This window comes from Pseudochaenichthys georgianus, chromosome 13 (assembly GCF_902827115.2).
Source record: "Pseudochaenichthys georgianus chromosome 13, fPseGeo1.2, whole genome shotgun sequence".
NCBI classification, from domain to species: Eukaryota; Metazoa; Chordata; class Actinopteri; order Perciformes; family Channichthyidae; genus Pseudochaenichthys; species Pseudochaenichthys georgianus.
The window spans coordinates 41,516,784-41,533,397 of NC_047515.1; the positions used below are offsets into that span (position 1 = coordinate 41,516,784).

General features: G+C 41.1%; 1 protein-coding gene across 1 annotated transcript in view; it reads right to left on the minus strand.

Annotated features, from left to right (window-relative positions):
* Positions 1 to 16,614, minus strand: part of LOC117457818 (zinc finger protein 721-like) — a 41,181-nt gene that overhangs the window by 22,060 nt on the left and 2,507 nt on the right. Inside the window, exon 2 of the mRNA XM_071205178.1 lies at positions 4,147 to 4,203. Coding sequence (XP_071061279.1) covers positions 4,147 to 4,203 — 57 coding nt within the window. The remainder of the gene's footprint in view (positions 1 to 4,146; positions 4,204 to 16,614) is intronic.

Sequence of the window (16,614 nt, forward strand, 5' to 3'; positions counted from 1 at the left end):
TGCATTCTGACTCGTTGTAGCCTAAAATACCGCTGAATAAAGGAATAAGTATAAATACCCTTTAACTTGTTACAACTTCTGCACAAAGACGTACTGATTGGTTGATTCATTCAGAATGATTTGTTGTTATTTTTAAATGAATACAAAGGGGTTGGCTCTCACAAACAAAATGTTTTTAAATATTATTCAAAACATGCTAAATCTAAATGTGTTTTTTTCAACCAATATCATGATGGAATATTGCATACTTTATCTGTTATAAGCAGGGCTGCACATAACTGGTGCGCAGGTGCACCTCCGCCAAAAAAAGAGCACCATGTCATTTGAAAAAAGGCGCATTTGCGTACCAACATTGAGAGAGAGGGAGAGAGAGAAGAGAGAAAAGAGAGAAGAGAGAAAAGAGAGAAGAGAGAAAAGAGAGAAATATATTTGCGAGTTGCATATGAACCTATGATATGAACTCAGAGCCGGCCCGTAGCACTGGCGTAATAGATGTTCGCCTAGGGCGCCAGATCTGGGGAGGCACTGCGCTCTGGGAGGGAAAAAACATTTTTGGGAGGGAAAAAACATTTTTGACCGTTGGTGCTCATCTTAATTTTTGACCTTGATGTAACGATATTCACAATTAAGTAAATGTAACACCCTTTACACCCCGGTTACACGTTTCATTTGCCCTGTACGATGGGCGCTGTAAGTGATGAAAATGGGGGATGTTGGCTTATCTGGCGCCCGCAGCTCACAGCCAAAATGTGAGTGAGTGAGGGAGAGTGCACCGGTCCCGGCGCTGTTGTTATTAGAATCTGGTGCTAGATACTATAGTCCTCTCCAGTCAGACCGAGAGGCTGATAACTACAGCTCAGTGAGGTAAGGACTCTGAGTGTTTAGATAGTTAACTTTAGTCTAAGTTCAAACGGTTGGGTCACAATTTATGTAAACACATATTTCCAAGGCACTCTTTTATAATTATTGGGATAAACAGGTTTGAAATCATTCCAATGTATACTATAGGACAGTAACCAAAAATATCCTTTAAAACTGGAGAAAAAAAAATGCATAAATAAATGTTACGGTAAAATAAGATATGAATGAACAACATAAATAAAATAAGTTACATTAATTTGTTATTGGCTATGGTAGGTTATTGGTTATCAATCAATGTTTATTTATATAGTCCAATATCACAAATGTTACATTTGTCTCAGTGGTCTTCACAGTGTGTACAGAATATCAGTATGACAATATGACACCCTCTGTCCTTAGACCCTCTGTCCTTAGACCCTCTGTCCTTAGACCCTCACATCGTACAAGGAAAAACTTCCGGAGAAAACCAAGTTTAAAGGGAAAAATGGGAGAAACCTCAGGGAGAGCAACAGAGGAGGGATCCCTCTCCCAGGACGGACAGACGTGCAATAGATGCCGTGTGTAAATTGAAAAGAAGTTATGTTCACATACTTATTTCATTACATCCACTTTTCTAAGATGACAACAGAGACTTTCAACCCAAACCCAGCTGTTGACTTGTGGATGCAAGCAGCTAATCACAGACTCAACCAGAGAGAAAGTAGTAGGCCTACATCATCAGCTACCATGTCTGACAGAGAGGAAGACAGTGAGGAGAACAGTGAGGAGGGTAGTGATGACAGCTTGTAGGATTACTGGTCGTGCTAATGTTGTCTTGTGTTCACCTCTGCACGTGTGTTCTGTGTTCACCTCTGCACGTGTGTTCAGTGCCGTGTGTCTGGCAAATAAAGTAATGACCCCCTCAAAAGTTACAGTTTATTTCATTTTAAGGATGAGCACCAAGCAACATCTCCAGGTGCTCCTTTGAGAACCAGGGCAAAAAAGTGATGTGCACCCCTGGTTATAAGGTTAGAGTTATGTATAGCTAAATACAAAAAACTAAAAGGGTTGAAGCACACAAACTTGTTTCATTGTTTTATAAATTAGTTATAGTATTCCAGGTATCACTAGCTATTAAAATATCTACACCGTGAATTTGACAATAATGAAAATTAAATGATCACATTATATCAGTAAATTCAGAGGTAGGAAGTACATTTACTCAGGTACTGTACTTAAGTACAATTTGGAGGTGCTTTTACTTGACTTGAGTATTTCCATTTTATGATACTGTGTACTTCTACTCCACTACAGTTCAGAGGTAAATTGTGTACTTTTCCTCCACTACATGTATTTAATACCTTCAGTTACTTCACAGATGTGGATGAATGATGTGAAATATAACCAAGTGTTGAATCAGACTCCACCTGGAGTAAATCCACCAGCTACCCTGCAGTCTACAAAGTACTTCAGACTAGCTGCACCTTCACCAGCTTTGAGAACACTTTCATGATCAATCATTATAAAACATAACATATATATTATTCTGAAATGGACCAATCTGCACAATGACTACTTTTACTGTCTTTCACTATATTTTGATGAGAATACTTTTCTACTTTTACTTGAGGAACATATTGAATGCAGGACTTTTACTGTAACAGAGTATTCCTACACTCTGGTACTTCTACTTTTACTCAAGTACAAGATCTGAGTACTTCTCAGGGGTAGACATTAAGGGTAAAATGCCACTGGCCCTCCGGGCCGGTGGACTTGTATTATCACTGGCCCCACCATTGTAACCACTGGCCCGGAGCATTCCTCCACCAAAAAAAAATCGACTAATGATGAAGAAAATTAACACATTTGTTGCAATAGTAATTTATGCACTAACTACGTTACTACTTGTACTACAACATTTGAATCATCAGTTCTTCCTCATTTTCCTCAATTGTTCATATTTGGTTTATTAAAATAATGATATTGTGGTCATTGTTAAAACATTTCTGCTATTATTATAAGTATAATTATTTGTATAATGCACTTTCTGCCTTCCTGTCATTAGGAGTTAGAAATGTAGAGTAGATTAGAGCCTTCATTATCCTAAACTGCTGGGACATTTCGCCAATACCTTTATATTGTCTACTCTTCACTTACTTGTCAGCATAGGTCGGCATTGATGTACAGAGCCGACAGAAGACCTTGTTTATATGGCCATCATATTGAGAAGTCCAGTGACTCGTCATAAAACCAGGAAGTAAGCTGTTGGTTCCCTCGACAAAAAGCCATGGGATTTCTCCACAGGGTTTTGGAAAATAGCTGGAAATAAAGTCTGTGGAAAACAAACCTGTTTGATAAATGCACGTTTTGTTCAGCCGGATAATCTCCACATGTCTACCCTACTTTATAATTTTCGAATCATAAATCTAATCGATAGATTATAAAAGGGTTTTAGGACGCGGCACTGCACCACTAGAACCATCGATCAAGCTGGCTGAAACTTTCTCTCCCTCTTCTTCTCATACTCCCTGTCACTCTCCTTTAACTCCTCCGGTGACTTTCTTTTATTTGAAGATTGTTTTTTGCCCGGCTACCGCTGGTATTAAAAACATTTTGGCGAATGGTTAGGTGGCGCAATAATCTGTAGTGAAGGAGCGTGCTCCCGCTCACGGGAGCCTACTCGCGCTGCACTCCGCAGCAAACAGCTGTTTGCTTTTCCCCCAACAACGACAACCGACTCAAGGAACGCTATGTTGTAGCGTTGATAAACAAAACAATTTAACTAAATTGCTAGTCAAAATACCAATACCACAGGACATTTTTTTTAAAGAAATATATTTAGTGGCCCGAGCGGGCAAGTGGAAAGTACGTTATGCTGGCCCGGAATAGTGCTTCCGGGCCAGCAGGCCATTTATAATGTTGAGCCCTGCTTCCACTTTTACTCAAGTACAAGACCTGAGTACTTCTCCCACCTCTGAGTAAATGTGAATGATCAGATGTTACCATCTCCTCGTATATGCTACTGTAGCTTTAGCACTTACTATTTGCTACAGGTGACTTCCTGTTTACATTTTTGATTGATTTTGCCAGATGTTTCCTAGCAACCAATATGATTCACTCAGTATAACGAATGCTTTTTAAATTCTTCATTGTTTAGACTCAAATGCAACCATGTAAACAATTCTGAAAACTTAAATCAACAGGACTCTAGACGGCTAAACTTTAAAACAGAATGTCATTGTTTTCACTCAAATATGAATAATTATTTAACCAGGATTCTCACTTTTAAAAGTTAAAGTAACTTACCTCTGCTGATGAAGTCATTCTGCTGCTTGTGTTATCGTCTACCTGAAGTTCAGCCATCTGCAATAACAGAGATTACCATATTACTTATTAGCCAACTACAGGAATTAAAATAAACATTTTGTGTTTTTCTAAATGTTAACCTTGAGACCATTCATTTGACAAAACAATCACTACCACAAAGCTCAAAGAGAGATGGAGTCACTCCAGTTAGACACTTGCACATAATATAGACATATGTTATTGTGCTTTAGTTTGTGCATTTTATAAATAAATGCAGCTTTAAAATGAGGTAAAGCTATATATTACAAATATAAATCAGGGTTGCCAACTTTGGGTACCTGGCTGGAGTGAGATTTTGATATCATGGGTTTAATTACACATATGCGCACTAAATTACTGCTATCGTATCAGTAGCGGGACCTTAGCATCTATATACAATAATGGTGCACGATAATTATCGGCCCGATAATTATCGGTCCGATATTAGGAATTATGACGTCATCCCGATAAACCCGATACAAGTATCAATAGCCCCGATAATATACAATATATTTTTTGGGTAAAAAAAGAAAAAAGTACTGCGGTGTGGGTGGATTGGGATGAGGGGCGCTTGTTTTTCCCTCGGCTCCCCCCGTTTTGCCAGTACTGTGGTATTAGTGGTTTAGGAAGAGGGGAGTTTTTCACAAATCCAGCACTCCCTAACTCATGCCTGGCTGTGACGTAAATGGCGTGCGGCCGTGAAGCCAGGACAGTAAACAAACATGTCGTCGGTAGTATGGGACTATTTCAAAGTTTCAGAGTTAGATAGTTCGCGTGCTATTTGTATTAACAGATGCAATGCAGAAGTTCCACGAGGAGGGAAAAAGACAACGAGCTATAATACTTCCAACCTGATCAGTCGCCTGAAACATCACCATCGCTACGATGGTGTGTTAAAAGCGTACGAAGACGCCTGCGCTGCTAAACTAGCGACCAATCCAAAGCCAGCTGCAAAGGCACCGGGGCTTTTACCTATCGACGAGGCTTTTGAGACGACCCCAGGGTTAGTTTTGTTCATAGTAGTAATGCTCATGTCATTTGCTCACTACTAGTCTTTTTTTTTACCACCAGGTGTGCAAAAACTACAGGTACATTTAATATATATATATATATATTATATTATTATCGGTTATCGGTATCGGTCTTGAGAAGCAGGAAGTTATCGGTTTCAAAAAACCAATATCGTGCATCCCTAATATACAATATATACAAATACACGATATTGGACACAGACTATAAAGGGCACAACGTTTCATTCACTAATGAAAGTCAAACACATGTTTGTTTCCACTGTTTTATTGTGTGCATAGGCCTGTCGCGATAAGCAAATACTTGACTTATCGTACGATAAATAAAAATGAACTCGATAACTTTTCTGACCTCGATAAATTGCCATTTACATGAGGATGTGACAAGCCGTTTGAAAGGATGTACTTGAATTATTATTATATATTATCATGATAGCATGCGCACCTCCGCCAAAAAAAGAGCACCGGGTCATTTGAAGAAACGCGCATTTGCGTACCAACATTAACTTTTCGCAGAGCTTGCATTTAACTTCCTTTGGACTTGTAAGTTCGAAGTAGTTCCACGAGGAGGAACTCTTTTTACCTGCCGCTTTGTTCATCTTTAGTCGCACGTGTGAGGGAGAGGGGGGGGGGGTGGGGGGGGTGCAGCGTGCTTCAGCAGCAGTCTGCTCTGCACGCAGGCTTCCTCCAAGTTTACAGTAAAACAAACTGGTGGTGTGGCCATTTACAATTATTAATACTATTACTATTATTAGCATTAGTCTATATTTTAGTTGAAACCAAGCCAGAAAAATAAAAAAATACATAAATAATAATAAAAAAATATATAAATAAAATCGATTTTTAAAAATAATATTCGATTATGGAGACTGTAACGAATATTCGAATAATCACTGGCATCCCTAACATGTACCAGCCATTGTTAATCAATCAGAAGTAGCCAATGATAGAAGGTGATAGACAGCTTGATCCAATCACCTGCCAAGTGCTTCTGAAAGTGCCTGCCCTTTCCAAATGGCTTCCAATGGAGCTTTAGATGGTTTGGTGAACCATCTGGGTCAGGTTAGTAATGCTCCATCACATGTTTCTATCACAGGGTGAATCTTAAACTAAAGCTTGACTTTAAAGCAACCCAACGGAAGTTTCATGTAAGTTTAGTTTTTTTCACTCGTAGCTCGGGCTGCGGGGGTGCTAGAGACGGGAGCACGTTGATACGACCTTTCTAGCCGGAGATATGGCCGCATTTTACAATAAACTTCCGTTGGGTCACTTAAAAACAAATATCGCAATTCGAATCGCAATCGCAATATTTGTCAGAAAAATCGCAATTAGATTTTTTTCCAAAATCGTGCAGCCCTACACTGATGTATTCTCCGGAGTCGATTTCAGCCAACAGTGTTGTTTCCGTTGTGATTATAAGTTATTTAAGATGATCAAATGTGCATCAAACTTTCTGCACTTTACCGTTTGTTTACTCACTAAATCACATCTCTTCTGGATGTTAGGCTATCTATCATACAACTGCTTTCATTGTGATGCGATGTTTACAGTGAGCACAGCTGCTGAGGTCAGTGCAGAAAGCAGAACGGTGTGTATAATATATATCGCTCAAAAATATATATAACAGGCCTACATTTCACACTTTAGGAGATATCTACAAATAAACAGTAGGGTGAGGGAATGCTCCGGTTTTGGGACAAAATTAACATGGGATCACTCCGGTCATTGTACGTACTTCGTCTAACTGGAATATTAACGGTCAGATTGAATACAACATCGACTCAATTTCTCTGGTCAATGACGGGAGAGTTTTGAAAGTGACAAAACACTGTTTCACACATTTAAAAATACTTCCACAATTAAACAATGTTTACCCAGGATTCAGGCACCTTCCCTGGCTTGTAAAATGTGGTGATGGAGGTGTCAGACTATTTAAAACATGTATACCCAGGATTCAATCACTTTTCCTGGCTTGTAAAGTGCTGTGAAGTAGCCTGTTCCCTGGGTGCAGTCTGGGTACAAGAGCCATGCGCTGAAAGGAGATCTGTGGCTATAAAAGTGACATTTCTGGGTGACTTTGTCAGTTTATGGAGCTTAGCCCACAATTCCCGGAGGTTCCAGGCCGAATTTGGGAGCTCATAGGCGGCCTGCCATGCGCCCCCACCCGTGGAAAGCAGAAAAAGTAAAGAAAACGGTCAATTATATTTTAGAATAATCAAAAATGAAGTTAAAAAAAATTCTCTAAAAAGTGCCAGCAGAGGATGGGTCTCCAAAAAGCTCAAGTCTTCGGGGCGAAGCCCCGGACACTTTTGCACTCCCCCGTTGCATTTTACAACGGAGAGGGGAATCGAGACCTCCCCTCCTCAGTCAAAAAAATGCATTCATGTTTTTCAAGCTACCATCTGCACGAAATCGGAAACCCGGTTTTTGAGAGGACTTCACATCATGGAGGAATGCATCCGCTCCATGAGTGCTTTGGCTCGGATACAATTGTTGCATGGAGACCCCCCAGCATGGTTCTTACCAAACTTTAAGTTTTTGAACTGGTCTCTGGAGGAATGCAAGGGGAGTTGTCAGGGAATTATGAGACACTATTTTGGGATACAATTTCTCCATTTTCACCCCTTTTCTCTGGTTCTCCCAAAAGTTAACTTAGAGTTTTTCTGACTCTGGAGGAATGACATGGGACTTGACAGGGGATTCTACCCGGGTTATGAGGCACTATTTTCGGATACTTTTTTACATTTTCACCCCTTTTATCTGGTTCTTTTTATTTTTATTTCTGTTTTGGCCCGTTTCACCCGGTTCCTTCTACCGGGGCACTGCACTGTTCTCCCCCCCCCCCACCCAACTCGACCGTACATTAACGGATTTTGTCCATTTTTGCTGCGTTATTTTCCTCTCACCTCACTGATCGAATGGCAAACGCAACCCGCCATCGGAGGGCCTCTGCCGGCCCGGCCTCGTGCCGGTGCTCTGGCGGTCGGTTCCTCCGAACTGCGGGTTATTCTCTTCTGACCTCACTGATCGAATGGCAAACGTGACCCGCCATCGGAGGGTCTTCTCCCCTGGTCCACGTGCCAGTGCTCTGGCTGTCGATTCCTCCGAACTGCGGGTTCGACTCTGATGGCCGGGAGGGTGTGCTGCGTTTCTCTTACCTACCGGGCCGACCGATATGAAGCTTTTCCAAGACGAACCGTCTGACTCAGGGGTCCCACCACAGGTTCCGCAGCGGGGTGGAAGTTCCACCCACCCACGGAGTGCCAGGCAAACATTAGTTTCTCTAATCCTCCACTGTTGCATAGCGGCCTTAGTCGGCTGCGACATTCAGACATACAGGGATCATTGTGAGGGTGTCACACCGACAAAAAATTGTCTGTCCAAGGTCAGCCGGATAAAGAACTTCCTCGTATTCATGGCCCATGGTGTTAACCGGCTGTCAGATTGGCTGTTCCTAAAACACACGAAAAAGTCGGGCCGGGCAGTCACAACATCGCTGTTGTTCCTGAAGAATGTGAACCATTTCCTGAGGTACTTGTCTGAGTCAAAGCTCCGGGGGTGCAGGCTCACCCAGTCTGATATGACCCACATCATCAGAGGTGAAAGCCAACATGAACGACTTGAAAAAGTCTGTCACTGTCCACCAGTTTAAGGTGAAGAGGAACAAGCTGGATCGTCTGCCGAGCCAGGCTCTCTCGTCGCTATGGCGGCCGTTGAGAAGCGCATCCCTAATCTCCTTGACCTGATGGCTTGCAATCCGACCTCAATCACCCAGTACCTGCTATATGGCTATCTAACCCTCCATTGGAGCCTCCTGTATGGCCACCGTCTAGGTGTGTACGCAAACATGACCAACACTGAGGTCTTGGAGGCGGACAGATGGGGCACTGCTGAGGGCTACATCATCCATGTGCAGGATCACAAGACTGCCAAGACATTTGGCGAAGCACAGCTGGTGCTTACAGTAAAGGAGTTTAGCTGGGTTATGTGGTGGATGGGGATAAAAGAGGGCTTGTCGGGTCCTCAGAATGAATTCTTCCTTTTCACAACGGGGAAGCATGCCTCCAAGAACCTGAACGCTCACTTGAAGAGGGCTTGGGCTGATGCTGGGCTAGAAACAGCAGTCACCTTCACAATCCTGCGCACTGCCCTGGCTGACAAAATCAAGCATCACCAAGATCCAGAAAGCAGGTCGATTCTCGCCAGGTTTATGTGTCACGACGTAAGCACTGCAGACCGGTTCTACGCAATTGAAGATCCGCTCCATGTTCAGGGTGGCGGCAGCAGCTGCAGCAGCAGCATCATCGGAAGGAGTTCTACCGCCGTCAGATACCTCCGAAGAGGGCTCAGGGGCGGAGAGCAGCGATACCTCTTCTTCAGGGCCGGTTGATACTCCTGATGTTGGGGTAGGGGCCGTGGACTCAACCTTTTTTCCCCGGTGCACCGTACAAGTTAGACGGCTAATATGGCCCCTGGGCCCCCGCTAATCATATTTTTTTATTATGTTTATTATGCATATTATGTATACTGTTTTTGTAAAAAATAGTGTGATCATTAAATAAATTAAAAAACATTTATATAACCTTGAAGATTCCCAGGGGTTGATACAGTGCCAGGTATCAGACTATTTAAACAAAGTTTACCCCGCCTTTCAAACACTTATTCCTGGGTTTTAGTCTGTCATTTTGCACGATATGATTTAACATTGAACCTCTCCTGGAAATGGACATATTCTGTGCATTTCCAGGAGAGGTTCGATGTTAAATGATATTGTGCAAAATGACAGGCTAAAACTCTCTTCCAGACGTTTAAAAACACTTTTCCCGACCATTTAAACATTATTTCTGGCTTGTAAAGTGCAGTGATGAGCCCTGGTAGTATCAGACTATTTAAAGGTTTACCAGGAGCATGAGAATATCCTCCACAGAAGGGGGGTGGTGGTGCCGTGAAGAAGGCCGAATATGGATGCTGATGGGCTGACAGAAAAGCACCACAAAATCCACCACCTTTAAGTGTTGGCAGGGGCATGAGGTTCTGTAGGGTGTGATCATCTGGGTTTAGTCCGTGGGGGAGTGCTTAAGTCAGGGGGCCCGGGGACTCACGGTGTGCAAGGTTATGGAGGTGTCCATGTCAGGGACACATGCTGGAGGTCATTAGTCCGTCCATAATCACACTATTAGTCGAACCGCATAATCCTGCTTTATCCGACCATTTCTTAGTAACTTTTGAAGTACTGTTACTAGACTACAAAGCATTAGTCAAAAGCTCCTGCAGCAGAAACCTATCTGTTAGTGCTATAGCCAAATTTAAGGAAGAGATTCCACCAATACTTAACTCGATAGCATGTAAGGGAGGAAACTTATACAAAATGTACACCACCCCAAATTAATCATGTTGTTTATAGTGCTACCGATGCGCTGCGAATAAAATTAGACTCTGTTGCTCCTTTGAAAAAGAAGAAAATAAAACAACATAGATTAGCTCCATGGCATAATGCCGAAACCCGCAAAATAAAGCAAAAGTCGAGACAACTTGAAAGGATATGGCGTTCCACTAAACTTGAAGAATCTCGTTTAATTTGGCATATTACTCTCAATGAATATAAGAAAGCACTGCGTAAAGCAAGAGCAGCCTACTACTCATTAATAGATGAGAATAAGAATAATGCAAGATTTCTTTTCAGCACTGTAGCCAGGCTGACAGAGAGCCACAGCTCGATTGAGCCTTCTATTCCCATAGAACTCAGTAGTAATGAGTTGATGTGCTTTTTTAACGATAAAATTGTTACTCTTAGAAACAAAATTAATGACCTCTTGCCTTTGACCAGTATAGTGTTATCAACAGCTCCCAGAAACGTAAGTTCTAATATTACACTAGATAGTAAACTAGAATGCTTTTCAGCCATAAACCTGGAACAATTAAATTCAATGATTCTCTCTTCTAAACCATCAACGTGCATGTTAGACCCAATTCCAACTAAGCTGTTGAAGGACTTTTTTCCATTAATTAGCACTTCTTTATTAAATATTATGAATATGTCTTTATTATGAGGCTATGTTCCACAATCATTCAAAGTAGCAGTGATAAAACCGCTTCTTAAAAAGCACAACCTCGATCCAGAGGTTTTAGCCAACTATAGACCCATTTCTAATCTTCCGTTCCTCTGAAATTCTTGAGAAAGCGGTCGCAAAACAGCTGTGTGATTACTTAAAAAACAATGATTCCGGAACGGGGATTCCACGGATAGCAGAGCACGACGGTGAGCTCGTTTTGCTAATGGCAGGGCGGCAGAGGCTAGGAGCTAAACAGCAGCCAAACATAATCGGCTGAGCAAGGGAGACTGCAGAAACACAAAACCAGAGCCGAACAATCTTTTCGCTGTGTATGTTAAAAAGATTTGACGGCAGGGATTGATGCAGGGCCGTATTCATGGGGTCAACATTGGGGGGGGACCAAAAATTCAATACAAATTTGAATACTAATTTCCTGCCATTCTAAAGGAAAATACATAAAAAATCACTAACACATTGGATACTTTCAAACCTGTTAAACCCCATGCCCCTGCCCGTGGGGGCAAAACACAACAATAGTCACGAAACTGTGTCTCAGGCATGGGTGTAGGAAGCATCCTCAATGTGGGTGGGACAATTTGACGGGGGGTGTGGGCGGGCGGGGGACCTAACCTCCTCTAGGGGGGTCCGGAGGCATGCTCCCCCGGGAAGATTTGTTTTTAAATGTTGAAGTTAAAAGCATCAATCTGGCTCCTGAATCCTAGTCATCACAGCTAATGTGTGACACTGGCTGCACACTACATTTCTCCAGTGCCTTCTTCCAATTGTTAAAACCAGTCTTGACAAACGCTGAATCTGCTTTTGACGCAAGCTTAGTGCTGCAAAGTATTTAGCACAATAGAAACAGAGGACCCCTTTTACAGAGGGGCTGTAATGGAGCCATGTATGATCTTCAAACCACTTCTCCTGAAAGTAGAGTATTCTATTTGATAGGGTGTGACTGGGTATGACTTTCACATTTGGATGATTTGGGCAAAGAACTATTGACTAGAAAGACTGTTGATACACATTATACATATGGGGGGACACAGGAGTCTGTACATTAAAGTGGACCTATCATGCTATATTTGAATAATATAGTGTATGACCATAAGGCATATTTATACTTTTTTTTTTCAAAATACCAAACAGATCATGCATTTTAGCCATTCCTCATTTCGCTCAAATTAACACTGAGCCTGACATTTTGGATTCAGTGAGAACAGCACCATCTTTTGGCCTTTTAAATGTACTACAGCTTCTACAGCTTCTCCAGCGCTTTAGAACGGCAAAGCACGTGGCTGTCTCCTCCTGATTGGTGGAGTTGGCCCAATAGCCGTAGCGCCACCGTCCTGAGGTCCTGACGGTGCTCAATCTGGATCCGTTTTGTTCAGATCCGTTGCAGCTCCTTTTTTTTAGATTTGGGCACGGAGGAAAATAGAGAGGGTTGTGTTTTCTGACTCTTGGTGAGTTCCCTGACGCACCGGGGACACATATTCATGTTTAAAAGACATACAAAGGTGCATTTTGCACGATAGGTCCCCTTTAACATTAGACTGCTATGTTGTCATTATTCTGTCTTAACCATCAATATAGCTCCTTTCTGGCTTACCTCCATGTCACCAGCGCACACTCTCCCTGTCTGGTCGTCATGCTCACATTCTCCCTCTCCCTCTCTCTCTTTACTCTGAACACACCAGAGTGAACATGGAAGAAATATCAGTAAACTATTGACTAGAAAGACTGTTGATACACATTATACATATGGGGGGGACACAGGAGCCTGTACATTAACATTAGACTGCTATGTTGTCATTATTCTGTCTTAAGCATCAATATAGCTCCTTTCTGACTTACCTCCATGTCACCAGCGCACACTCTCCCTGTCTGGTCGCCATGCTCACATTCTCTCTCTCTTTACTCTGAACACACCAGAGTGAACATGGAAGAAATATTATCAGTAAACAAGCTATCTGACTCACTTTCTCACTGCTCTTAACTTACTTTTTTTCTTTTCTGAGGCTGCCCAAAAAACTGTCTAATGTCACTGCCACCCTTCCTCTTGCTCATGCTTACATCTTGACCTCGGCGATCTGCAGTTGCTGACGTGATGAATACGGGTCAGCAGCGCTGGATATAAGATAATTAAACATGTTTATTAGCAATTCTGAGCGTTCTAAATCCAGCACAAGTTATGATGCACACTGCAAACCTCCTGCGTGTGAGTATCTTTTAAATGCTTCTCACGATTATGAAATACTATTTCATAATAATTGTAGAGTATTTATTATTTAATTAATTCTGGCACCTTTGGTATTCCATAGGTGTCACACATCACAGTTTTAAATCTTTCCACACCCTACAAATTACAAAGTAAAATAGAAATAATCCATATGAATAAATATCTATTGGATTACATCCAAAACGACACCGTCATTTTCCACATAGCTGACACTAGCCCGCCAAACCCTGGCTAACAACTGAAACCAGCTAGCCCACAGCTAGTTAGCTACTATTCCTGAGAAGTTCGGTTTTAACATCAGAACTACAAGTTACTCACACAAAGAAGCTAAACCGGAGGGTTCATTAACATTACCATTACGAAATAAAATAATATAGATTACTTTAGGGCTAACTAGAAAAGATACCAGAACTGATGGAGGGCAAATTAAAACATGACTGACCTGCTTGGAGCATCAAGCTAACTGAAGGTTGACTCAGATGTGTAACAGCGAAATACACCCCCAGGTACAAAATAAGGAACCAATTTACATATGAAAAGAAATATCATTTTGGTGAAGTTCACAATAACAGAAAATATAGATTTTCAAGTATCAGGGTTCTTACACCTTTTCCAAAGTCAAATTCAAGCACTTTTCAAGCATTTTCCAGCTTTTCAAGCATCTTACAGCTGTTGTAAATTACATATTTATATACACATACTTAGTGCTGCGTACCTGGACTCACATTCAGGTTCAGGTCCGGACTCAAGTCCAGAGGTTCAGGTTCAGGTCCGGACTTATAAGTCCGGACCTGAACCCATGGCTTGTGTCAAGTTGTGTGACTAAAGTGAACTTATTGTGAGCTAATTATTCATTGAAAATTAACTCATAATCAACTCAAATTCAAACTCATCAGGTTTATTGTGCTCCCATCTAACTTGTGTCCACATTTCTCTACAAAGTACAAATGTAAAAATAACACTTTTTGCCACTTAGTCTACAAATGACTTATGACAGCAACTACAGTGAACTACTACAAAGTTCAAACATTTATTTCATTTACCAAATTAAAGTAACCAAACAGTCCCTGAGCTGACTGAGCCTAAATCCCTAAAACTTTGCTGAAAGGTAGAGTGTAGAGTAGACTATACGCATTACACTGTTACACACCTACTATACAGTATAGGCTACACTGTGAGTGTACTGTACTGTCTGTACACCATGTATTTTCTACAACTCTACATGTGTACATTATACAGTACATACTACATACATAGTGATGTACATACATACTGTTAGAAATTAAAATCAATGTTGATATGGCCTAATTTTGAATTAAATACACTATTTAATTTAAATCAGTTTTATTCTGAAAAAACGGAAGTTCACACTATTAACTTAATACTTTTATTCTGAAAATTCTTCACGTCCGGTTAGCATTAGCATGTGGCGAAATGCTCCGTTTTCAAACCATGAATCGAAGGTGAAATGACATGTGATGTTGTACACTGAGCACACTGGGATTAGCACTCATGTATTGACGCTGAATAACGTTCATCAGGGAATGTTTAAATTAGGGCTGCAACAAACGACTAATTTGATAGTCGATTAATCTATCGATTAATGAAACGATTAATCGACTATTCGGACTATTACGCCTTGCACAATTTCTCAAGCGCTCTTATTTAGCCATCAACTTTTAGATTTAGCTTGAGGTTGTTTTAGGCATGTGGAAACTAACAATGAAGACAATAAAGATGAATACTTGATTAAAAAATACATATTATTAAATTAACTAAACAAATTGTTTACAAAATGAACATGGCTTTTCATTTAAATTAAATAAATAATATTTATATTTCACATCAAAAGAAACAACAGTGTTTTAGCAAATAATAAATAATGTGATGACAGAACTGTAAACAGAAGAGCTGAAACTTTAACAAACTAAATAACTCAGTTTCCTCTAATCATTAACCCATGTTTGTATAATGTAGTTAACTCCGTGTGTTGCTGCTAGCAGACAGAACACCTGACGTGGAAACGATACTCGTGGGCGGGGCTACAGAGCTGCTAGAGAGACAGTCCAACCCGGTGCATTCCTCCGTCTGGATGTGGAGCACTTTTGATACATGTTTAGACAAATTGCTCGTGTTACCGCCCTGACATGCTGAACTCTTATTGCGCTTTTGGCAACGAGCATCGAGACGGGTAAAGTTTAACAACACCTCGGAGCGGCGTTCTCTCCGCCATCTCCGCAGTGTGTTGCTGCATGTAGCAGCCGCGTGTGTGTAAACGGCCCCGCCCCCTCCACCACAGACCAGGGAGAGAGATCTCGTCTGATCGAAAATACATCACAGACGCATTTGTTTGTCTTTTTGCATATTCGAAACGAGCTGGCCACACTAAGACTGCGATATAATGTTTTTGTATCAATAATACATGACATATATTTTTTAAATGTCCCCAGTACCGATAACGTTGTAGCTTAACGGCGCGTAAAACACACGTGATGACGTCACCAACGAATCGATGACTGAATTAGTTGGCAACTAATTTGGTAATCGATTTTAATCGATTAAGTCGATTAGTTGTTGCACCCCTAGTTTAAATAACCACAGACACCAGAATATACGTAAGTGCTAGTTTTTTTTTGCGAGTACAAGTACCGGTTCCTGACGTTCCGGTTTTAACCGGACTTGAACCGAAACTTTTTACAAGTCCAGTACCGGTTCGGCGTACCGGTACGCAGCACTACACATACTCAAATGATTATTTCCCTACCTCATATTAAATCAGATGTTCTTTATGCTATAAACAACCACATGTGTGTTTCATGATAGCATTCTACATGAGGATGAAAAATTAAAGAAAAGAAAACTAAGTTTAATATTTCAAAATTAGTGATCTGTACGTAGACTAGGCCTCCCCTGAGCCAATACAAAACAATCAGCCAAAAACAATCAGCCTTTTCAATACATTATTGATCACTATTTTTGAGGTACTTTTAGGTTGGCAGTAAACACAAGTCAGAGGTAAATTGTGTACTTTTCCTCCACCACATGTATTTAATCCCTTTAGTTCCTTCACAGATGTGGATGAATGATGTGAAATATAATCAAGTGTTGA